General features: G+C 39.1%; 1 protein-coding gene and 1 pseudogene across 1 annotated transcript; one reads left to right on the plus strand and one right to left on the minus strand.

Annotated features, from left to right (window-relative positions):
- Nucleotides 1-20,167: 20,167 nt before the first annotated feature.
- NDUFS5 (NADH:ubiquinone oxidoreductase subunit S5) lies at nt 20,168-25,652 on the minus strand. The gene is made up of 3 exons (XM_010982388.3): nt 25,511-25,652; nt 23,777-23,994; nt 20,168-20,391 (listed from the first exon to the last, which is right to left on the minus strand). The coding sequence occupies exons 2-3, from the start codon at nt 23,990-23,992 to the stop codon at nt 20,287-20,289; spliced, it is 321 nt and encodes a 106-aa protein (XP_010980690.1). The 5' UTR covers nt 23,993-23,994; nt 25,511-25,652; the 3' UTR covers nt 20,168-20,286.
- Nucleotides 21,021-21,264, plus strand: LOC135322888 (cytochrome c oxidase subunit 6C-like; annotated as a pseudogene).
- Nucleotides 25,653-26,479: the final 827 nt, after the last annotated feature.

Here is a 26,479-nt window from a genome sequence, read left to right on the forward strand (position 1 = left end):
TTTGGTTGTTTCCAGGTTTGAGCTATTACAAATAAAGCTGCTGTGAACCAGCACCTGTGGGTTTTCATGCAGACATACATTTTCTTTTATCTGCAATAAATACCCAGGAGTGCAATTTCTAGATTGTATAGCAAGTATATGCTTAGCTTTTCTAAGAAAATGTCAAACATTTTTACAGTGTCTGTCATTTTACATTCCTGGGATGTATGAGATTTAGTTTATCCACATCTTCACCAGCATCTGGTATTGTCACCATTTTTTTTTAGCTGTTCTCATAAGTTTGTAGTGATAACTCATGATGGCCTTAATTTACACTGTCCTAGTGGCTAGTGATATTGAACAGTGTTTAGTACACTAATTTGCCATTCATATTCACTTCGGTGTAATGTCCCATCAAGTCTTTTGTCTATTTTCTAGTTAGACTTTTTGTGATTTTTACTGTTGGGTTTTGAATGTGCTTTATAAGTTCTAGGTTAGAGTCACTGGTCAGATACACAGGTTTTAGATATTTTCTCCCACTTTGTTTTCCCTTTTTATCCTCTTAACAGGATCTTTCACAGAGCAAAACGGTTTTGATTTTGATGAAGTCCAATTTATCTTTTTTTCCCCTTTTATGGAATGTGCTTTTGATATCATGCCTCAGAGCTCTTCTCTGAGCCCTAGGTCCTAAAGATATTCTCCTACGTTATCTTCTAAAAGTTTTTATAATTTTATATTTAAGTCTGAGTTATTTATACTCTGGGCTAATTTTTGTATAACGTGGGAGGTTTGATTGGTAGAGTTGGGTGTTCCGTTGTTGGTTTTCTTTCCCTACCCTTCCTTCACTGAATTGCACGAGGCTACTTCTGGGTTCTCTATTCTGTTCCACTGATCTATGTGCCTCTCCACCTGCCAATACTGCATAGCTGGATTACTGTAGCTGTATGATAATCTTCAAATTGGGTACAGTGATTCCTCCTACTTTATTCCTCTTTTTCAAAATTGTTTTAGCTATTCTAGTTCCTTTGCCTTTTCTTACACATTGTAGAATAATCTTGTCTCTACCTACAAAAAAAAAAAATCTTGCTGGGATTCTGATAGGAATTTCATTAATCTTATATATCAATTTAGGGGAAATTTAAATCTTTACTATGATGAGTCTTCCAATCCATAAATATGGAATGACTTTCCATTTATTTAAATATTCTTTGATTTCTTTCAAAAGCATTTTGTGGTTTTCACCACATGAGTTTTGTACATGTTTTATTTGATTGCATCAAAACATTTTTTTTTAGTGATAATAGGTGGAATTGTATTTTTTAAATTAATTTTGGTGTCCATGTGTTCATGGCTAATACTTAAATACACAGTAGTTTTTTATATGTCAATCTTGTATTCGGGGACCTTGCTGAACTCACTTCTTAGTTTTAGGAATGTTTAAAACAATTCCTTGGGATTTTCTGCATAGATCATAATGTCATCTACAAACAAGGACATTCTTATTTTTTCCTTTCCAGTCCGTATGCCTTTTATTTTCTTTCCTATTCTTGTTGCATTGCTAGAACTTCCAACGCTGTTGAGTAAGAGTGGACATCCTTGCCTTGTTCCCATGCTTAGGGGGAAAGCATGCAGTCTTTCACCATTAAGAATGATGCTAGTTGTAGGTTTTTGTAGATACTCTTTATCAAGTTGAGGAAATTCCCTGGTATTCCTACTTTTCCAGGAGTTTTTTTTATCATATGTGGGTATTGAATTTTGCCAATGCCTTTTCTGTATCAATTTATTTTTCTTTAGTTTGCTAATTTGTTGGACTAAACTAATTGACTTTTGAATGTTGAATTATCTTGCATCACTGGAATAAACCCTACTAGGTCATGGTGTATAATGTTCTTATCTATTGCTGAATTCTATTTCCTAGTAATTTGTAAAGAATTTTTGTACCTATAGCCATATTGAAGGATATTTGTCTGTAATTGTCTTTTTCTTTTTTTTTTTTTTTGGTATTGTCTTTTTCTAGTTTTGGTATTAGGTACCGTTGGCCTCTCAAAACGAGTTAGAAAATACTTCCTCTCTTTTATTTTCTGGATAAGATTGTACAGAATTGGTGTTAATTCTTTTTTAAATGTTTGGTAGAATTCCACACTGAAACCATCTGGGCATGAGGATTTCTTTTTTGGGAGTTTTAAAATTATAAATTCATTTTCTTAATAGTTACAACATTATTCAAATTATCTGCTACATATTCAGTGAACTGTAGTCGTTTGTGCTTTTTAAGGAATTGGTCCACTTCATCTAAGTTGTCTAATGTATATGTGTAGCATTGTTCACAGTATTTCCTTACTTGTCTTTTTATTTCTTTTTATCCCATTTATTAACAGTATTCTTTTATTTGTCCTGATATCTGCAGGATCTGTAGTGATATCTTGTTTTATTCCTAATATTAAGAATTCCTGTCTTCTCTCCTTTTTGTTAGTCTTGCTATAGGTTTGTTAGTTTTACTGATCTTTTCAAAGAACCAGATTTTTGTTTAATTGATATTCTGTATTGTTTTTCTCTTTCAGTTTCATAGATTTCTGCTCTTTATTTTTCCTCTGCTTTTTTCAAGTTTACTTTGTTCTTCTTTTCTACTTTCTTGAGGTGGGAGCTTAGGTTATTATTAGTATTTTCTTGTGGTCATTTCTTTTATTAACTCTCAGTAAAAACCAAGCAAATGGTAACTTTCAGTTTTATGATGATATGTCTAGAACAGCTAAACTCCTATTCTTCAGATGTATAAGTTTCTCATGACCAGGAGCTCAGATGATTGATTTGAGAATTTTCTTCATTAGATTTGAGTCTTTTCCTTACATTAGAAAAATATAAATGTTTAGGGGTATAATTTCTATCTCAGCACTGTGTTTGCTGTGTCTCACAATTTTTAACATGTTGTATGTTCAATTTCAGCCAGTCTAACCATACTTTTTATTTCCTTTGAGACTTCTTCCTTGATTCAAGGATTGTTTGGAAATGTGTTACTTAGTATCCAAGTGGTTGGAGATACTTCTGGAGATTGTCTTTCTGTTATTGATTTGTAGTTTGAGTCCATTGTAGTCATACACTCTGTATAATTTCAATTCTTTTAAATATGTTGAAGTTTATTGATGAATCCAGGATATGGTTCATCTTGGTATATGTCGCATGGGTGCTTGAAAGAATGTTTATTCTGCTGTTGTTGGGTAAACTGTTCTGTAAATACTGATTATATCCTGCTGGTTAATAGTGGTGTTGAGTTCTGTATCCTTATTGATTTTCTGTCTAGTAAGTTTGTCAATTGCTGAGAGAGAGGGGTTGAAGTCCAACTTTAATTGTAGATTTGTCTATTTCTTCTTTATTCTATCCATTTTTGTTTCACATATTTTGCAGCTCTTTTGCTTGATGCATAACATACATAGTTAGGTTTGCTGTGTGTTGCTGATGAATTGACCTTTTTTTCATTGTGTAACAACCCTCTGCTGCCTTAGTCATTTTCTTTGCTCTGAAGTCTTACTTTATCTCATCTTATTATAATCACTCCTGCTTCTTGTGATTAATGTTTGCATGTTATTATCTTTCTCCATCCTTATACATTCAGCCTATCTATATCATTATGTTTAAAGGGAGTTTGCTTTAGACAGCATGTACTTGAATCATTTCTTTAATCAACTCTGTCAATCTGTCTTTTTTTTCTCCACAATTCCAATATTTTACTCAAGCCAAGAAATCACAGCAATCTCATTAAAATGTGATTTTTGAGAATTGAAAAGTTTTGTTTTATGTGCAATTTAATTAATTTTTATTGAAGTATAGTTGATTTACAATATTATATTAGTTTTAAGTGTAAAATGTAGTGATTCATTTTATAGATTATGCTCCATTTAAAATTACTACAAAATAATGGGTATATATTCTTGTTGCTTATTTATTTTATACATAGTAGTTTGTTTCTCTTAATTCCATACCCCGATCTCACCCCTCCTACCTTTCCCCTCCCCACTGGTAACCATTAGTTTGTTCTCCATATCTGTGAGTCTGTTTCTATTTTGTTATATACATTCATTTGTTTTATTTTTTAATTCCACATGTAAGTGATAACCTATAGTATTTGTATTTCTGTCTGACTTATTTCACTAAGCATAAAGCTCTCTAGGTCCATCCACATTGTTGCAAATGGCAGACTTTCATTCTTTTTTTACGGCCAAGTAATATATATATATATATTATTGTATATATATGTCACTTCTTCTGTATCCTTTGATTTGTTATTGGGCACTTAAGTTGCTTCCATACCTTGGCTGTCATAAATAATGCTGCTATAAACACTGGAGTGCATGTACCATTTCAAATTAGTGTTTTTGCTTTCTTTGGATATATATACCCAGCAGTGGAACTGCTGGATCATGTGGTAATTGTATTCTCAGTTTTTTGAGGCATTTCCATACTGTTTTCCATAGTGGCTGCAACAGTGTACTAGGGTCCCCTTTTCTCCACATCCTCACCAATATTTGTTATTTGTAGACTTTTTGATGATAGCCATTTTGGCAGGTATGAGGTGGTATCTCATTGTGGTTTTGATTTGCATTTCTCTAATTACTAGTGATGCCGAGCATTTTTTCATGTGCCTGTTGGTCATCTGTATGTCTTCTTGGAAAAATGTCTATTCAGGTCTTCTGACCATTTTTCAACTGAGTTTTTAAAAAAAATACTGAGTTGTATGAGCCAATCTCTGTCTTTTAATTGGTGTATTTAAACCACATTTAACACAATTCTTGATATGTTAAGGCTTAAGCCTATCATTTTGTTTGTTTTCTGCTTGTTCTCTCTGGTTTTCATTTGTCTATATTCATTTTTCCTTTGTCCTATGGGTTACATGAAATTTTTTTTTTTTTAGAATTACATTTTGATTTATCAGATTTATCAGAACTCAGTGTTCTGAGTCCATCTTCCTGTATACTTTTTTCAGTGGTTGCTCTAGGTACTACATTATATACACATAACTTATCATAATCCACTGTTGCTAGCACTTTTCCAGTCCAAGTGAAATGTGGAACTCTGACCTCTCTCTGTAGTGTAACTGTCTTAAATATTTCCTCTGCATACATTGAGAACCATATTAGACAGTGTTATAATTTTTGTTTCTATAGTCAAACATAACATTCAAGAGGAGAAGGAAAGTCTTTTGTATTTGTCCATATATTTGCTCTTTTTGTTGTTCTTTTTTCCTACTCAGTGTTCCAAGATTCCTCCTGCTACTATTTCCTTCCTGTTTAGACAACTTCCTTTAGCAATCCCTATAGGGTTAATCTGCTGGAAATTAATCCCCCTAGTTTTCCTTCATCTAGGAATGTCTTGATTTTCCCTCGGTTCTGAAGGATGTTTTTGCCAGGTATGATTCTAGGTTGACAGTTCTTTTCTTCTAGAATTTGAAAAATCTTGTTCTACTTTCTTCCAGCCTCTATGGTTCCTGACAAGAAATCTGCCATCATTTGAATCATTTTCTCTCTATAAGCAGTGTGTCATTTATCCCTAGCTGCTTCAAAGATTATTTTCCTTGTCTTTAATGTTCAGAAGTTTGACTATGATGTGTCATGGCATGGGTTTATCCTTTTTGAGCTTTGCTCGGCTTTGTGAACCTATAGGTTTATGTCTTTTGCCAAACTTGGGGGAATATCAGCCATTATTTCTTTGAATACTTTTTCTCCTCTTCTTCTGTGACTTTGATGACTTGAATGTTAGATCTTGTACTCCCACATGTCCCTGAGGCAATGTTTTGGTTTTTTGTTTTGTTTTGTTGTTTTTCAGTCTGTTTTCTTTTTGTTGTTCAGATTGGGTAATTACTAGTTTTCTGTCTTTAAGTCCACTGATTCTTTCTTCTCTTCATTTTGCTGTTGAGCCCATGCATTGAGTTTTTTTCAGTCATTGTATTTTTTTAGATCTAAAATTTCCACTCGGTTCTTATTTCTATATTACACTGTTTGGCTGAGGCTTTATATTTCTTTGCTGAGAGTTTCTATTTTTTCATTTGTTTCAAGTGTGCCTGTCATTTAACACCCTGAAGCATTTGTATGATGGCTGCTTCAAAATCCTTTCCAGATAATTATAGTTTCTATGTCATTTTGGTGTTGGGATCTATAGACCGTCTTTTCTTAGTCAAGTTCAGATTTTTCTGGTCTTGGTATGACAAGTAACTTTCGATAAAGACCTAGGAATTTTGGATATTGTGTTGTAAGACTGGATCTTATCTATGTCATATGCTTTAGCAGGCCTCCTCTGACATTGCTTCTGTGGAGAAAGGGGGGATGCTGCCTCATTACTGTCGGTTGGGTGTGGAAGTCCAAGTTCTCCCCTTGACGTCCATTGACACCTACTGCTGGAAAGGGGTGGGAATTCAGGTTTTCTGTTTGGTCTTCAGTGATACCACGCTGGCTGGGAGAGGAAGGGGTTCCTCCTCACATCCTCCATTGGCACTGTGGGGAGAGATGGGCATGTTATTGCTGACTAGTAGTGAAAGTCCTGAGTGGATAACTAGGTCTCTTCTGACACCACCCTAGAGGGGAGGGGGAGAGGTGTCTTATTACAGCCTTAAAGGGTAGAGGTCAAGGCTTTCCACTTGGCCTTGGCTGATGGGAGTAGAGGTGGGGCTGGAGTTAGAAGTATTGTCTAAAGGTTGTCTGTCTTTCTAGGCTGCTCCTTGTCTGGGCCTCTGACCAGAGAAAGCAGGCTTTTTTCTTGGGGCCTTTGTCTGTACGCATTGGCATTTTGGGGTTGCTGGCGTCTCCAGTACCCAGTCTGACATATATGAGGCAAAAAGAAAACTCAGGGAAGTCACTGCTGAGTCATTCCTTGGGTCTTGTGATCCCTAGCCAGTCTGCCTTCTTCTCTTTCAGAATCTTATGTTTGTTTTATATATAATGGCCAGGATTTTTATCTGTATTTAGCAGGAGGAATAGGGAAAAGTATTTCTATTGCATCTTTCCAGAAGTGGAAGCTGTTCCACATCCTTTACAAAAGTAAAGGCAACATTTGAAAATCACATTATTTCCCATAAAAGTGTAGACTTCTGGTTTCTCTTGAAACATTAGAAGAGAAGTCATCCTAGCCTGCACTTCTGCTGGGTAACAGTTGGCTGGAACTGGGCATCCCCTGTCCTTGTAATGAGCTTACGCAATGACACTGTAATGAGCTGACCATGGGTCCTGCTCCTCTTGTGGTGAATATACTGAAACTGACAAAAGGCTTGTGTTGCTAGTTCTTACATTACCATAGAAGTCCAAACTTGCTATCTGTGTTTCAGAACTTGTGTTTGATTTCCAGGAAGTGTTGGCCACAACGATTGGCTGTAACACCAGAAAAGGAGCCATTGACAGAATCCTTAAGGATTCTGCTACATCATTACAGAAATGTTCTCTCTCTCCCAGCACAAAACTCTGCTTCAGTACAGACTGTTCCCAGCAGTTACAGTAAAAAAAAAAAAATCCCCTCTCTCATCCTGGGAAACAGCTAGCTCATTCCTCCTCTTGAGAAACCTCTCTTCAGGACACAGCCCAGAGTTAAGCTCCCAGCCCATTCTTGTGGAAGCCCTACAGAGTGAGCCAGTTGGCCCATAGAAACATGTAAGTCAGCAAAAGCCTTGGATTCTCAGTGACTGCAAAGTGAAGCCCTGGGGGACACAGCTTTGTTCTAAAACAGCACAGAATGCTGCGTTGGTGGCCCCAGCCAGACTAGTGATCCCAGTGATGTGGGAGTTTCAATACGTCCAAGAAGACGCCTAAAAATGCTCTATTTCTCATCATGGATTCAAACCAGCAGTTCTGGATTCAAACAAGAGCCTGATCAGCTCTGCCATTTCAGTGCCCAAACCTGCTGGCACCAGTGGGGTGGCAGAATCACTCAAGGCAGATGTTTTCAAAGTTTTGAGTTCAGTGACCCGCTTCAGGGACATGAGGCCTCAGGAGCGGCCTGGCTCTTTGATCCACTGCACTCTGGCTTCTTCCAGAGAGGGAAATATCAAGAGGAAGCCACTGATCTTCTGTTGCCTGCAACCTCACCCTACCCTGTCGCCAGCTCATGACCTCTGGCCTTTTCTGTGCAGGAATAGCCACCGTGGGCTCTGGCCAGAGCTGAGGGTGATGAGAGCCTCTTTGCTCTGTTCGGACAAAGCAAAGCCCGACAATTGACAGCGGGTGTGGGCTTCCTGCAGGAGCCTTGGCTGCCTTTCGGTGCTCAGCCTCTGAGAGATCAAACAGAAAATAATTTGTCAACAAGGGCCCCCGCTCACTACATCTGGCAGGTGTGTTTGGCCTGGGGTGCTCTCGTTCTCCTCAGACACCGTGTCACGTGCCTGGCCCTCCAAGCCATGAGGAAACAAGGACACTGGTGTCAGACTAGGAGGAAACTCAACTCAAAAAGACCCTTCAAGCGGGCTGGCCATATATAAGATAATAGGAAGGAGGAGGAGGAGGAGGAAGAAGCAGCAGCAGCAATTATCATTTATCTAGTTCCTACTGTGTACAAAGTAGCTCTGGGGTAAATGTCTGTGTGTGGTGTCTGTTCGCTTAATTGTCAGGGAAATTCTGTGAAGTAAATAGAATCTCTGCTTTGCAGTTGAAGAAACTGCAACTCAGAGAGGGTATGTGACTTGCTGAAGGTCACACAGCAGATGTTTGACTCCAGCACTCTCTGCCTGTGTGAGAGATATGTTCCTTTGGCCCCTCCAGTTGTATCCTTCACTATTCTTCGCCCTGCTCTGTGCCCAGGGACTGGTAAGACAGTATCAGCGGGCTCCCTTGTCCTTTGGCTTCTGTTTGGGTTTGGCCAGTGAGGAGCCGGGTGGGTGGGAGATTGAGGGAGAGAGTAGTATGACGCCAGGGTACTTCTTCCCCGGCTCCCTCCCTGCGGGCTGCTGGCAGGTGGGAGCTGCATTCCTCTCTACCCAGTTCTGTGTGTCTCTGGCTTCCAGGAGCAGCTTCCTCCCTGCACCTCTTCAGGCCCCAAGGTACTGCATTCTCCTTTGTGGTTTCTCTACATCCACATCACTGTAAATAGAAAGTTTATTAAGCCTTCTTCAAGACTTACTAAATTGGTTGTGCTGTTTTTTGTTGGGGCCCTTTGAGGACAGTTCATAACCCGCCACAGATTCGGCTTTCAGGTTCAGTCTCCTCATTCCTTCAGAACACCGACTGGGACTTACTCCGAAACACACATGGATATATACACATGCATGACGGTTGGTATCCTTGTCACCCACCGCTTCATTATGGCGGCAGCAGGGGAACAGGGCTCGGTGCCTTGGAGCTGATACTCCTGAAGTGGATGTCACCAGACTCTCTCTACTCTCTGGGCTGGCAGGACACTTCGCTCAGGCCTTACTTTTGAAACTGGCCCTGGGTTAGATACTCGCTCTTGGTAGAACCCACAGGCCACAAACCCCACTCCAAGACTGGGTTTGGGGATGCCTGACATGTCTATAGAACTTGAGGCTCGGTGTAGGATTCTGTAACTTTGAGATCTCATCTCTTTCATGCTGGGGGAATTGCCCAGGCAGCAGGAGCCACAGTAGTCCAGGGTTGCCCAGGTCTTCAGCCAGGGCTGGCAGATAAGTATCTCCAAATGATATGCAGATTAGTAATGAGTAACTCTGGCCTGGGTTGTTTCTGCTCAAATTTCTGTGATCCCTGAGTGACAGGTGCCAATTCCAGGAATTTGAATGGTCACTGGAATTGGGTAAGTCCTCCAGGTGCCTAGGCTGGGTAGTGGGGTGGAGGAGAGGGCACCGTTTCAGACGACTTCAGGTGAGGACCCCAGGGCTGCCCTCCCTCAGGAGTGTAGGGACTTTACCTCCAAGGTGCCTCCTTCACCTCCCCCTGCATGTTCATGATCACTATTCTAGGCCAAGTCTGTGTCCTTGCACTGGTCTCTACTAATCTCCCTGCTTCCTCCAAGTCAGAGATTGTGGGGCAAGCATGTTCTCCCTAAGACACAGATCCAGCCTTTCTTCTTTCCACCCATCCCTCTTGGAGGCCACCTGATCAATTTCCCAAAGCTGTGATCACATCATCCCTTTGCTCCTACACCTCCAGGGGCTTCCAGTGCTATCACTAAACTCACACCCACGTCACTTACATTCATGGCTCATCTCACCTATGCAGTCAGGTCTCTCTCTTTGCTCCCCCTTGGATACTCCACGTTTAGGCCCCATGGCTCTTGATTTTTTTTTTTTTTTTTGGTTGCAAAGAATGCTGACCCATAAACCTTTTCATGATGGAGGAGGTCTGGCTGAAGACGAAGTAGGGGACCTGCCAATAAGCCCTTCTCCCTTTCTGTTTGAAAACCACTGCTTGAACCAAATTATTTTGATCACAGTTGCTCTCAAATACCTCTGTGCCTTTGCTCATGCAGTAACCTCTGCCTGTAATGCCTGGCATCTCTCCAAGTCCAAACCTTGCCTGTCCTTTAGGGCTCAGCATGAGTGCCACAAAGCCTCTAGCCCATCCCTGCTCCCCTAACCCCAGCATCCACTCTCATACCCAACGAGGCTCTCTCCCTTCTATAGGCTCACACAGGACCTGTGTTTCCCTCATGGAACTGAGAAGTACTTTCTACCATGAACTGATTATTTTTGCCCATATTTTTCTCTCTCACTGTCCTTTGAGCTCCATGAAGGCAGGGCTGTGATCTTTAACTCTTCCACAAAGCCCAGCAGAGTATCTTGTACTTGGTTTTATGCTTAATGCCATGCCTTGAATAAAATTGTTAGGTAAGTGAAAGTAAGTTGGTCAATCTCTTCTTCGTCCTTGTGGACAAGAAACGTCTATCCCCTTTATTTCCAGACTGTGTCCAATAGAACACCAGGCCCAGGAGATACTTCATTAAAACTGGGTTCTATCACCAAACACAACTGGGAAACACTGTATACTCTGTCCTTTTCTTGGAGAGTCACAGAACAGTAGTCAAGGTTCTAAGTTCTACAGTTAAAAACTAACTTGGCTTACTCAGCATTACTGTATTTGACCTCTTCCAACTCCCCCAAAGAATACCTACCGACATCTCACAGAAGTAGTGTTCTACAGCACACTTAGGAAATGCTGTTCTAAATTCCTTCTGGAAGTCTAGTCCTTATGCTGTCTTTCACATGACCAAGAACAACATTTGGGAACCCGCTTTAGGTCAAATACAGCACTGATGCTGAGTAAGACTGCAACATCTTTCAGATCTGCAACCTTTTTTCCACAGGTAAGCACTAATAGGGACGTGCACGTAGGGAAGGACTAAATTTATTGCCTGTTTGCCTTCCTTCTGTTGCCCCCACCTTCCCAGATATTTCTGGAACCCTGTACTCTTGGGTAAGATTTTTAAGCTGAGCAGTCATGGCCCCAGTGGAGCCCCACCCACCTTTTCAGTTTTCCCCCCACTGCTCCTGGACACACATCTAACCTTCACTCTGAAGATGAGGCTCTTGCTCTTCCCTGAGCAGAGCTTGTGTTTCCAGCGACCACACCTTTCCCCATGTGAGGCTCTACCTGAACTGCCATCCTCACAGGTCTACCAGTGGAAACCCTGCCCCATCTTTCAAGGCCTCAACGCAACCTGCATTAGATGAGCTGGAAGTTCATAGATCAATGAACTTTACTGTTGGAAGACAACTTAAGGCATGATCCACACTCCAAAACACTTTATGATAGGACATTATTCAGATAGGCTTAAGTGACTCAGGATAAAAGCTCTTCAGAGCCTTTTAAAGTACCTCTCCAGCTATTGTGCTTTGAATTATGGTTAAATTGGAGGTCCCTCAAAGGACAGAATTTATTTTTTATTTCCACTGATAAATCATCAAAAAACACTGTTAAGAAAGTGAATAGGCAAGCTAAGGTTGAGAAAAATCAGAGGACATTAAAGAACTCATCTACAAAACAGAAACAGACTCACAAATGTAGTAAACAATCTTACGGTTACCGGGGGAAAGGGGGTGGGAAGGGAAAAATCTGGAGTTTGAGGTTTGCAAATGTTAGCCACTATATATAAAAATAGATTAAAAAAACAAATTTCTTCTGTATAACACAGGGAACTATATTCAATATCTTGAAGTAATCTTTAATGAAAAAGAATATGAAAACAAATATATGTATGTATATGCATGATTGGGACATTGTGCTGTTGTACACCAGAAGTTGACACATTGTAACTGACTGTACTTTAATTAAAAAAAAAAAGATTGAGAGAAACCTTCAAAATACAATACTCTGATGAGAGAATACAGGTAGATAGATGTGGATTCAGTATCTTTCAAGAGCATGAGATTTGGAGTCCAATAAACCAAGATTTTTTTTTTAAATGGAGGTAAAATTTACAACCAAAATGCACACATTTTAAAGTATATAGTTCTATGAGTTTTGACACATGAAAATATTCATGCGACCACAACCACAATCAAAATATAGAACATCTCCATTAACTCTGAAAGTTCTCTTGTCCTGGTTCCCAGTCAGTCCCCTTCCCTCCTCCCTCCCCACAACCACTGATCTGCCTTCTATCATTATAGGTTCCATTTGTCTTTATTACAGTTTTTTATAAATGGAATCATACAATATGCACTGTGTCTGGCTTCTTTCACTCAGTATAAAGATTTTAAGATTCATCCATGTTTTTCTATGTGTCTATAGTTTATCCATTTTTATTGCTAGGTACTACTTCATTATATGGATATACCACAGTTTATCATACTGATGATCATTTGGGTTTTTCAATATTATGAATAAAGTTGCTATGAACATTCATGTCCAACTTTGTTTAAACATACATTTTCATTTATCTTGAGAAGATAGGTAGGAGTGAAATTTCCTGGTCATGTGGTAAATATATGTTTGACTTTATAAGAAACTGGAAAGTAGTTGTCCCAATTGGCAATGCTATTTTATAGTTCCACCAGCAAGCAGTGCAAGATTCCCAAGGCTGCACATCTCACCAACATTTGGTGTTGCTGGTTTTTTTTTTTTTTAATTTTGGCCATTCCAGTGGGTGTGATGTGCTGTCTCATTATGGTTTTAATTTGCATTTTCCCGATTACTAATGATATTGAATACTTTTTATGTGCTCATTGATCACTCATATTACCTTCCTTTGTGGAAATATTTATTTAAGTCTTTTGCCATTAAAAAAAACTGGGTTAAGCTTTTCATTATAGATTAGTGAAATATAATATATACATGTGTATATATACCCCCCAACACACCTAAGTACATATCCTAGATATAAGACTTTTGTCAGATTTCAAAGATTTCTCCCAAGCTTGACTTACCTATTCATTTTTAAAAGTGTCTTTTGATGAATTTATCAAAATCTGGTTTATCAATTTTTCACAATGGTTAGTGATTTCTGTGTTCTTTGTAAGGTATCTTTGCCAACCCCAGATCACAATTATATTCTATTACATCTTCTTCTAGAACTGTGCTATTGGTCTATCTTAAGTTCACTTTGTCATTGTCATTTCACAGTGTCACTTTCATTCAGCTGCTGAGCCTATCCAGTAAACTGTTTATCTTGGTTACTCTATTTATCAGTTCAGTAATTTCAGATTGGTTCTTTTATGTATATTTCTACTTGCTGAAATTTTTGTTTCAAAAGAATTTGTAATTGCTTGTAGAAGCATTTTTTATGATGACTGCTTTAAAATCTGTTAGATAATTCTAACATTTAAATTATCTTAGTGTTGGCACTTGATTACGTTTTTATTCAAGTTCCTAGTTTCTGGCATGATGAGTGATTTTCTATTGAAACCTGGGCATTTTGCATATTGTTATGAAACTTTGATTCTATTTAAATCTTTTGTTTAAGCTGGTAGTCACTCTATTTAGTTTAGCATGCAGGATCTGGCTTAATTTTATGGGCTGTCACTCCAGAGATGATTTCATTTTCCGAGTGCTTGAGTGCTATTCTGTTCTGCTTCATTTGTGTGCTACTCAAAACCAATCTGAAAACCTGCTAAGCCCTTGAACATATTTTTAATAGATGCTTTTAAATCCTTGTCTGCTAATTGGACTTCTGAGTCATCTTGGGGTCTGCTTCTACTGACTGCTATTTTCCTCCACTATTGGTCATATTTCCTATTTATAATAAACATGTCTACTGTATATTGAACATCATGAATAATTAAAGTTGTAGAGTCTGGCTTCTGTTATTATTTTCTGAAGCTGATTTTTGTTCTTTAGGTAGTTTATACTACTGGCTGATATCCTTGAATTTGTGGAAACTTGATTTTATCCAACGCCAGGATAGGTCTGCAAAAAGACTCACTAATTTGTACATGGTGTAAGTAGGGATCCAACTTCACATTTTTAAACGTGGATTATCCAGTTGTCCCAGCATCATTGTTAAAAAGACTATTCTTTCCCCATTAAAATGTCTTGGCACTCTTGTCAAAAAATCAACTGACCATAGACATGTGGGTTTATTTCTAGACTCTCAATTCTATTCTATTGAACTGTGTCTATCCTTACACCAATACCACAGTATCTTGATTACTGTTGCTTTGTAGTAAGTTTTGAAGTTGAGAAGTGAGACTTCTCCAACTTTGTTCTTCTTTTTCAGGATTGTTTTGGCTATTCTGGGCCCCTTATAATTCCATATGAATTTTAGGATCAGTTTGTTGATTTCTACAAAGAACCTAGCTGGGATTCTGACAGGGATCACAATGAGTATGTAGATCAGTTTGGGAAGCATGGTCATCCTAACAATACTGTCTTCTGATCCATGAACATGGGTCTTTCCATTTCTTAGATTTTCTTTAATTTCTTTCACTAATATTTCATAGTTTTAAGAGTATACACTTTACACTTCTTTTTGTTGCTATCGTAAATGGAATTGTTTTCTTAATTGCATTTTCAGATTGTTTTCAAGTATCATACGCTGTATTCTCTTTTCTCCTTTTGAGACTCCAATTCTAAGTAGACTGCTTTGTATTATTCCATAGGTAACTGATACTCTGTTCTTGGTTTCCTCCAATCTTTTTTCTATTTAGTTTTGATTTTTATTGATCTTCATATGCACTGATCCTTTCTTCTACAGTTAAGCTCATTCAATGAGTTTATTTCAGACACTGTAGTTTTCAGTTCCCAGGACTTTCATTTGTTTACAGTAACAAATTTCTTTGTATTTAAAACAATTTGGCTAACTTTTTCTCCTTAATTATGGATTGTAATTTTTTTAAATTTTCATAAATTTCAAACATTTTCTTGCTCCTTTGCATGTTTCATAACTTGATATTGTATTCCAGATATTGTTTATAAAAGAACAGAAGTGAATAAAGTATAATCCTTATTTATTTCCCCAAAAGTAGAAACCTTTTCCTCTCACCGTTAGAGGAAGTGATCATTCAGATTCCTCTAAGTAGGGCTGGGGTTGAGTTTAATTAGATTGATTTCACCTATGATTGACCCAACTGCCAGCGTTCCTAGGTGCTGTCTTTTTTATCTTGCCAGAATTTGAGTTGGGAAGGTGTTGATTGAACTTCCAGATATTTTGGGGTCACCTTTACAGTCAACTCTGACAGGGCTCCAGGATGCTCTCACCCCCTAGAATGTGCACAACTACATCATTTATGCTTACCATCTCCTCCTCCACTACTATCTTCTCAGCAAAATTTGGAGGGAGTAGCAGGGGTGAGGGCAGAACTGTTGAGCCAGGCAATCTGCTGTGTTTGATATTCTTTCAGATCCCAACTGTCCTACCATTCCATACTGTCATCTTAACTCAGCTGATTTCCCTTAGCCCTGCAATGTCTCCACATCTGTGGTAGGCCTACCCATCACCACACCAGGAGCCCACCCTCCAGACTGGAAGCTGACTAGTTCTTGTCACCTACAAATTCTTTCTGGAGTTCAGTTCAAGGCTTCCCTTAATATACCACCTTTTGTTAGCCCCATGGGAAATTACAAATTGTTTTGTTCAGGTTTTCCCTGTTATTACATTAGCAAAGGTCTCTCAAGGCTTTCTATAAAATCAGAAGTGGAAGTCTAGACCTAGATTCAAATCCTGCTTCTAGGACTTACAGACATTTGATACCAGCTAAGTCACTTCACCCTTCTCAGCCTCAGGTTCCTAAAGTGTAAAATGAGACACCTTTGATATATTTGGCCTTCTTTTCATTGCAAGTGATGAAAATCCACACAACACTGGCTTAGGCAAAAAAGGGAATTTGTTGGCTTATACAACGTCAGAGTCCAGGCATAGGGCTAGTATTATAAAGGACCTGATACAGAAGCTCAAGAAAATAGTTTCTCTCTCAACTTGGCTGGTCCTCTTCATTTATTGAGCATACTTTTATTTTTCTCTTCTTAGAGTAAAGTGGGTGCTTAATAAGTATTTGTTCATTGAAAGAATAAATTATGTCTAAAGTACCTACAGAACTTAAACATTTTCAGTACTAAATCCGGAGGAGACATCCCTCCTCTCTTTCAGGATTCCAAGCAAGAGGCAGTCATTAACTCCAAATGGGTCATGTGCCTGGTATCAATCATTCTTGAAAATATAGTTAAGAGCAGAAAGCAAAATGCATGAACTATGTGCACAATTTGCTATCAACTGTTTTGAAAAGGGCAAAGAAAACACGTGTGTTATGTACAGACACAGAATCTCTAGGATACTCAAAACAATGGTTGCCTTTGTGGAGGGCAACTGGATGATGGAAGGGAGGGGGAGATTTTTCATTTTATATCCTTTTCACCATTTGAATTTTGAACCACATGAATTACCTATTCCAAAAAATGAAATGAAAAATTTAAATGGAGTTGCCAAAATATTCAGTAGTTGCCCTTGTGTGCTGAGTCGTGGCAGTCAGAATTAAAAATCACAGTTATGGGTCCCATTTACCAGAATGATGCGGGGCGGGCCGGTAGGCACAGGCAGCCAGTAGCTTACCTCTCAGTGTTCAATCATCAATAGCAAAGAACCTCACAGCTTTCTGTCCCTACTGCCCCCCAACCTCGGTTCTATTCTGTACCAACCTCATTGGTCAAAAGATACAGTCCTAACTCTGCTTGTTCTTATTCAGATGCTTAAAGAACAGGGGTCTTGGAGCTGGCTTCTTGTTTTCACCAGCTCGTAACGTTGCTGTCCTACTTTCTCAAAAAAAAAAAAAAAAAAAAAAAAAAAAAAAAAAAAAAAAGCAATTAAAGCACAAAGTTGGCCAAATATACAAAGACAAGAGGCAGGGTTGCTTGTCCCAGATCTGTTTGCTTATGAGTATCTGTTGTAAATGAAGGCTTCTGATATCCTGTAAAGACATCAAGTCAATGCTTTCCAACAAACACAATTAAGTGTTCTCTATCACTCATTTTTCACCTTCAGGTAAATATAATCTCATGGGATTTGCTTTCCCTTCATTCTGTAACCCAGAGCTCAGGAATAAAAGATATCTTTGAATGAAAGGGCATGTACCTACATTAAGCCCTAATTAATATTCTGCTTTCCTCTCTGGCATTTCCTATTGGCCCTTGCTTTTTCATAAATATGTATGCACTTAAAGCCATTTGGGACTTAAAATATTCAGAAATGTTTGTGTGTTTAGAGCACAATAAAACAACCTAACACAGGGCCACAGCACAGGATCTTGCTGGAAGGACTCCAGCTTGCTTCTCCATTGTGATTGATTAATGATTAGTTTTTTAAAATGCTGCTTAAAAAAAAATGCTGCTTGGCTAACACAGATTAAGCAGGACCCTGGTCAAATGCCAAATCCTCTATTTCCAATTTTGAGACTAGGACACAATATACTTTCCCTTTTGAGAAAAACCTTATATTCAAGCCCTACATTTGACATTTATGACTCAAAATGCTGCAAGACTAATAATGAACAATCTGAAAATGAAATTGCAGAAACAATTCCATTTAAAATAGCATCTAAACAACACTCAGGACTTAACCAAGGAGATGAAAGACTTTTACAATGAAAACTACAAAACACTGCTGAAAGAAATGAAAGACATAAATAAACTGGGGGAGAGTATAGCTCAAAGTGGTAGAGCGCATGCTTAGCATGCACGAGGTCCTGGGTTCAATCCTCAGTACCTCCTCTAAAAAAAAGTAAATAGATGAGTAAACTTAATTACCTCCCTCCCCACCTCAAAAAAAAAAAAAAAACTAAAAAAAAAAAAAAAAGACATAAATGGAAAGAAATCTCATGTTCATAGATTGGAAGACTTAAGATGTCAGTACTACCCCAAAGCAATCTACAGGTTTAATGCTATCCCTATCAAAATCCCATTTTTTTTTAATAAATAGAAAAACCCATCCTAAGATTAGTATAGAATCTCAAGGGACCCTGAATAGCCAGAACAATCCTGAAAAGAGCAAAGCTTGAGGACTCAAATCAGGATTCCTGATTTTTAAACTTAAGACAAAGCTACAGTAATCAAAATAGTGTGGTACTGGCATAAAGACAGACATACGGACCAACAGAATGAGAGTCCAGAAATAAACCCTCACTCGTATGGCCAAAGGATTTTTGACAAGGGTGCCAAGACCATTCAAAAAGGAAAAGACAGTCTTGTCAACAAATGGTACTGAAAAATCTGGATAGCCACATGTGAAATAATGAAGTTGAACCCTTACCTAATGCTTTTTAAAAAATTTAACTCAAAATGCACCCATGACCTAAAACCATAAAACTTGGAAGAAAACATAGGGCAAAAGCTTCACAAACATTGGATTTGACAATGATTTCTTGGATCTGACATCAAAGGCAACAAAAGAAAAAACAGAAAAATTAGACTTCATGAAAACTTTAAAAATTTGCGCTTCAAAATACACTATCAGCAGAGTAAAAAGGTAATCCACAGAATGGGAGAGAATATTTGCAAATTACATATCTGATGAGTCACTATTCCAAATACATAGAAAACTCCTAAACTCAGTAACAAACAAAAATCTCACCTCAATTAAAAAATGGACAAAGAATTTGAATAGACACTTATTCAAACAAAATATACAAATGGTCAATAGGCACATGGAAAGATGCAAAATCATTAATCATTAGGGAAATGCAAATCAAAACTACAATGAGATACCTCACTTCTATTAAATGGCTACTATCAAAGAAATCAAGAAAATAATAAATGTTGGTGAAGATGTGGAGAAACTAGGATCCTTCTGCACTATTGCTGGGAGTGTATTTGAAAATAGGGTCTCAAGGAGATATTTGTACACCCATATTCATAGCATTATTCACAATAGCTAAAACATGGAAGTAACCCAAGTGTCTACTGACTGACGAATGGGTAAGAAAAATGTGGCATATACATATAATGGACTACTACTCAGCCTTGGAAAGAAAAGAAATTCTGATATATGCTACACCATGTATAAAGCTGGAGGACATTATGCTAAGTGACCTAAGCCAGTCACAAACAGACAAATACTGTAAGACTTCACTTATAATGAGGTACTTAGAGGAGTCAAAATCATAGAGATGGAAAGTAGAATAGTGGTTGCCAGGGGCTGGGGCAGAGGCGGATGGGGAGTATTATTTAGTGGATATGAAAGGAGTTATGGAGATGGATGGTAGCGACGGCTGCACGTGTATGTACTTAATACCACTTAACTACACACTTAAAAATGTTTAAGATGGTATATTTTATATTATGTGAATTTTAACACAATTTTTTAAAGGTTTTAAAAATGCTGCAATTATATTCTCAACACTTACATTAACTTTCTAAGGTTCATACTTTCCTTCTACATCTGAATTTTTTCTTTTAAAAACATGTTTCTAAATACGTCAGTTTGAAGTACTAGTAAACCACTGATACAAGATGGAGAATTGAAACAATGGCATTGTTTCTTCACGATTAAGTTATCTAAACTTGGCACTTTCTTAGCCTTAAAGTTACACTTCACAGACCTTCGAGCAAACACACTACCACTTTCTCCACTGCCTCTCCCTCCCAGCCCAAGTTGGTGCTTTACAGAAAACAAACCAGAATCAAACACTAAGAACACTGCAGCTTCTTAAATGAGTTACCATATTTAAAGTACCTCATACATAGTAAGCATTCATTACATGCTACTTATTATTCCCTAGATGTTCATTTTTAAGGCATAGGCAGAAGCCTTTTTCCAAACTTAAAAAATAGGTTGCAACCTCATTATACAGGAGTATGATCCAAAAGAAAATGGAACAAAATAGGAATCAACAATCCTTTATTTTTAGACACTTTCACAAAGGGATTCTCAGTATGTAAAGTTTCCAGCAGAGAAAAGAGAATGTGAAAATCAGCCTCCAGCCACCGGCAGCTGCTCTGCTCAGGGCCGAGGATCCTCCTTGCCGGAGTGGTGAGGTGGAGGTGTGTACTTCCCTTCCTTAATTAGCTTATCCCGCTGCTTCCTGATGGTATTCAGACGCTTCATCTGTCAAAGGAAGAAAGTATTTAAACTAGGGGGAAATACACACCAGAAAGTGAGGGCTGGAGAAGCGGAATGAAAATTGGTTTCATTTTTAAACTATGGAAGCTTTTCATCCTAGAGGGCCTGAGATAAATCCCATCTTTAAAGAACTAATTTGAAATCACTTCCCAAGCTTTTAACAAATAAATTTCCAGTATATATAACAGTATCTCCTTGAAAACTATTAACTAAAATATTCCTACTACATATAGGAATACATGTATTTACAAAAACAATTAACAAAAACACAGAGATCCAAAACCCTTAGTAGGTATATTTGTACATACTAAAATCTTTAAAACAGTAAAAGCTGAGGTCATCTCATAGCTTATACATTCCTGATCTCTCTATGTGAAGGTGGCACTGCTGCTGGTGACTGCTCACTGGGTCTGAATGAAGCAGAAATAGCCAATATGAGGTCTCCTGACTACACTGAAATAAGACGTGACGTGTACTCAGCTACTAGTCATGCAGAAAAGCAGGACCCTAAGTTCTGCCTCTTCTCCTCAGACAGGACATTCCCAACAAATGAAAGTCATGCTATTCAAGACTGTGTGAAGTCTGGAAGGACGTTGTTGAGGAGAGTAACTACCATGACTTCTAGTGCTTTGACGAAACCTCAGATGCAAGGCCTTCTCGCCATATGTGATTTCATACTGTTGGTGCATTCGTTGTGTCCCTGGGAGTTGCAGCTTTCTATTAGTTTGCTATGGCTGAACCAAGAAAGAAGGCATACTCAGATTTCTACAGAAATTATGATTCCATAAAAGATTCTGAGATGATTGATGAAGGCTGGTATCTTTCAGAGTGCAAAGTGATCTTGGAATGCAAAGAATTTCTTTGGGCCAAGTGCCATGGATGTTTGTCACTTACCTGCATTCCTGAACTATGAAACTATTAACTATGAATATCTGGGCTAAGGAACAGTTTCTCTCGATAAATAAACAATTAACAGTAACAACAAAAAGACGGTGTGAGAGCCATAATTCATGGATTCCATGACTTGGAAAATAGACTTACTAATCCTGACTGCATTATTCATCTAATCAAAACCCAACGGCTTCCATCTTACTGTGAGGAAAAGCTGAATCCTTCCTTATAACGACTCATAAGACCCACCTCTCTGACTTTATGTCTTAATACTCTTCCCCAGGCTCTCTCTGCTCCAGCTCACAGAACCTTCCACTTGCTGTTTCCTCTCCTCAGAACATTCTTCCTTCATGTGCACATGGTTCACTCTCTCAAAGTATCTGCCCAAATGGCTTCTAGCACTGAACTCTTCTTGGACCATCCTACTTATAAGAGCATCTACTCCATGTCCAGTGCTTTCTGTCCTTCCCCTGTTTATTTTCCCCATTGCATATATCAACACCTGACACGCATTTCTCACCTTGCTGGTTAATTTTCTGTATCCTACCCCTGCCCTCCGCACCACCCTCATTCCCCACCCCTCAGCCCCAGCGCCCTGCAATATAAGCTCCATCAGGGCAGAGACTTTTTGCTGTTTTACTTACTGCTATATTCCCAATGTCTAGAATAGTTCCTGACATAACAGGTGATCCAATAAATGTTTCTGAGAGAATGATTAAGTTTTCACAACAGCACGAAGAGTTAGATATTCAATTAAACATTGCATTAACTATAAAGAATTAAGATATAACTTCAGCAGAAAAAACTCTAGGTATCCTAAATACTAATATAAACACTATTTTTAAAACTGTATTCTTAACATTTCTCTATTAAGGTCTCCCAAAAGAGGACTAGTCATGGTTGAGCTACCACAACACCACACGTCAAATCTTTCTCTCAGCTAGAACCAGTCACCACTTGGTGTTCTGGATACAAGCATAGGGTCTGGAACCAGCATTGCCAGGCTCAAGTCCCATTTCCATTTCTTACTGCCTATATGACCTTAGGCAATGGCCTTAACATTTCCTTGCCTCAAATTTCAAACTGTACAGTGGGGAAAACAATTGTAAAGCGTCTTGCAGGATTGTTCTGAGAAATAAATACATTATTACATTCTAAGAACTTAGAACAGTGCTTGATTCTAATTCCTTGATCCGCAAGCTTCTTTGACTAGAGGGAAGTATCTAATGATTTATGGTGAACTCTAAAACATAACGTTTCTATTCATAAATTCACAGGATGAGGAAGTGACCTTAGAGCAATGTTTTAATATTTCCAATAAGGAAACCAAGACCAGAAGGGCAGTGACTTGCCCGAAGTCACAAAACTAGTGGTGGCAGAACCAGCATCAGATACCAGCTCTCCCAACTCCCAATCCAGTGTTCTTCCCACCTCACCACACTGTCTCCTCTTGGTGTAAATTTTCCGCAATGAGTAAAGTCTTAATCTGAGCAAGGAGTAACTGCGGCCTACAGAACAGAAGTTAACACATGTTGTGAACTAAATAGCTGGAAGGTGGACAACCATGAATAATTCCTTATCCCTCAGTAATACTATAATATTACCCACTTAATGATTACTATTCCTGCAGAGATCAGTACAAAATTATTACCTGACACCCCCTCATTCCTTCCAAGTTTGGCTTTACCTTAATCAAATGCCAAAAGCAGATGGTAAAAGTTAAGAAATTAAAACTTTTTGATACAAATAACTTTGAGATAAATTTAACTGAAAATCTCATTGTATTCCTAAACTCCAAAAAAGTTGGTAGTAGTAAAAACATTTCTGTTTGTTATATCTGGAGCACAGAAACAGGCAAAATGACAGCCCACACCCAGAGATTTCTTCTCCAAGGGAGAACAGGGCCCTATATGTTATACAACTCATTCAACTCTTGAGGAGGTATGCACCATGCTATTAACCTTTTTTTTTTCCTGCATCTTTGATCAGGTTCACCTAAAGCAATCTCATTAATGCCTTTATTTTCCCCAGAGTAGAAATAAATTCAGATTGTTATCAGGTTCAATGTAATAGATCTACAGGGTTTTAATCTTCCCCAGTTAACACTCAATGAATGTGAAATACATTCACCCAAAGATGTTCAAGGACAAATACCCAAGGCTGGCTGATATTCTTTACTTTATAGCCTACTGCAAAAATGGAAATACACACATGCAATGTCTAACCTGGTGGCTACAACAGGGTACAATGCTAAGGAAAATACATAAGATGAGGAAGAACACTAAGGAACAGTTTCCTCTCAGACCTGAAGGCATTCAATTTCTTTGACGAGGTACCTCGTTAGAGAAGGTGTTTCACCACAAGTGCTTTGCCAATTCACACTGGATGAGGCAATGACCAATGACCAATCAAAAACACTTAAAAGTAGCCCCAAAGAAACAAGGAAGTAATTCAGTTCCCATCTCCATCACTTCCTCACCGTTTTCTGCCGAAGTAGACATTCTACCAAATCATCATATTCTATCTTGCACTCTTTCTCTGCACGGATACCACCAATTCCATGTGCGCACTCTATCCATTCTTTTTCAAAAGCATGGCATCGACCTGCAATCTTGTTAGGCTGCTCAGCACTCTGGATTGTCATCCACTGGTCTAAGTTAAGGCCCAGCCTTTTCTGCACATCAAAGAAAGGCATGGCTGAAATGGAAGAGGGGGAAAAAAAAAGAATGCCATAAAATTGCAATTGTTTTCAGAAAAAAAGCTAGATAATTATGATCAATAGCCCTCTAGAAAGATATTTCATACTACTTTCCCAACCTCTTCTCACCAAACTTCTTCATTAGACAGGTTCTTCCAGTTTATGGTAGGTGAGCAATTTTTGTGCTTTCACAAAACTCAAGGAACAGAGAACTAGAACTAAAAAACAATGCATAAAAATCCTCTATATCAATAAGGTCATTTTTATCAAAAGTCAAAAAAAATGCTTATGTTTTGATTCAGTAATCCTAATTCTTTGAGATAGATCTGAAGAAATAACTGAAATAAGCCAAAAAGCACAAGCACAAAACCATTTCTTTCAATTTTCTGATCCATTTCAATTTAGATGACACTTCTTCTGAGACATCATCCTGACACTGGTGGGTCCCTCCAGTGTTAGCACAGCATCCTCAACTCCTCATTGTACTTTGCACGCTCCCGTAATAGACTATTCACTTCGATGTCTCCCCTACTGAACAATGAGTGCCTACTGGGTACAGACCAGGTAGAAGCTCAGTAACTGTGGAGGAAAAAATGAATTTCAAACAACTTAAAGGTGCAACAGCAGAGAAATGGTTAATTAAATCTGCTACACATTTAGTAGAATATTGGTCAGGGGCGGAGAATAATATACACGGAACACACATTTTGATGTTAAAAGACAAAAGGGATTACAATAATGCCAAAGAAAAACTGCAGAAGAAGACTGGAAGGAGGCACAAGAAAAGGTCGATACAGTTTTTTTATGTATGAGTAGTAGATTTACAAGTGAATTTAATTTTTTAATTTTCTACCCATTATTTTATTCATTTACTGAGTATTAACGAACCAGGCACTAGAAATGGGAGGGGGGCAGCTGCAACATAAGCAATGTAATGGGGCATACACAGGGAATTCAGAAGCCAATGGAAGAGCCCAAGAGACAAAAAGTCGAAGGAAGCACCAACTCTGCCCAGGAGACTTGAGAATGCCTTTAAGACGGGTTGCGTTTGCCAAGTGAGGATCAGTGAGCAGAGCATTCCTGAAGGGCACACACAGCACGAGTTACAGCCGGAGGTGCTGGGTATGTCTGGGGGACACCGAGCACCCAGACGTGGCTGAGGGCAGAGTGCATGTCGGGAAGAAGAAAAAGACGAGCTGAAGAGGTTGGCGGGGCCCAAATCCCGCAGGGCCATGCAAGCCGGGACAAGGAGCGTGGACTTCAGGTTAAGAAACAGAAGGCCAAACCAGGAGTCAAGCAGAAAGCTAAGGTAACGTGGAAAGAGCCGAGAGAGGCGCGGTCTACAGGCTTCGGTGACATTGGCCTGTGGACCAAGGGGCCTAGGAAAGCAGAAAACACAACGGAGTTGGGGCCAGGGAGAACGGACACCCAGCAAGCCAAGAGGAAATACGTTAAAGAAGTCTCGGAAGGAGGCTCCTTAGGCTTAATCGCCCCGCGGACATACGCAACCCCTACCGTCCGGGTGCGGTGCCCTTTCCTCCTCGCTGGCCGCAGCTGCTGAGTAGTCCGCCGGCGACGCGGAGTGCTGCCGCAAAGGACGCCCGCAGCGCGACAGCGGAAAGCAGGTGGGCGCCCGGCGTCGGGCAGCAAGCGTCGCGCTGCGGGCGTCCTTTGCGGCAGCCCCGTCGCCCCGGAAACCATAGAAACCAAACCCATGGATCTGCGCCTGCGTGGCCTTCGTTTTGGCTTCGGGAGACTGCGGAGACGCAGACCTTGCCTAGACCACCGCATGAGAGGCATCCTGGGGATTAGTCATCTTTTTCACCGCCACCTCGCAGTGCCTGATTCTCACGACAGCTGTGATTGATGAGAGAGTTGATTAAGGAAGGCCGCACGAGAGAAAAAACAGTTCCCTCTCACCCCTCTCTCAGTGGTGGTTAAACTCTTGGAGTGTGGACCCACCCAGCGTGAGTTCCAATTCTGACTCCGCCACTTCTGTGTCACCCTGGGAAAGTTTCTTAAGCTCACTATGCCTCGATTTCATCTTAAGATAAAAATAGCTTAAAAGGTAATAGTAGTGCGTACAGCGTAGGTTTGCTATGGGGATTAAATGAGTTATGTTTAAGCACTGAGGCGTTTCCTGGCACGTGGAAGGCAGTCCAAGGCAATTGCAGTTCTTTGACGTCTCAAGCCTTTAAAGTTTGCGGATTCGGGAAAATCGACAGAGACCATGCCCCTCCTGTTTCAGAAACTTCAAAGGCTCCCTTTGATTACAGCAGAGGCTCCAAAGTGATGTATGTTAAGGCGGGGAGTTGGGAGGGGCGTCCCATAGGGTGTGTGTGATAGGATACATTAGGGGAGTGAGACGAAAATACTAGAATATTTCTAATTTTTATAATCTTAAAATTTCTTCTATGTGTAAATATAAGGGCATAATACTACATTAGTTGTACATATAACTTGTAAATAAATAATTTTGGGGGG

The sequence above is a fragment of the Camelus dromedarius genome, chromosome 14, assembly GCF_036321535.1.
Source record: "Camelus dromedarius isolate mCamDro1 chromosome 14, mCamDro1.pat, whole genome shotgun sequence".
NCBI classification, from domain to species: Eukaryota; Metazoa; Chordata; class Mammalia; order Artiodactyla; family Camelidae; genus Camelus; species Camelus dromedarius.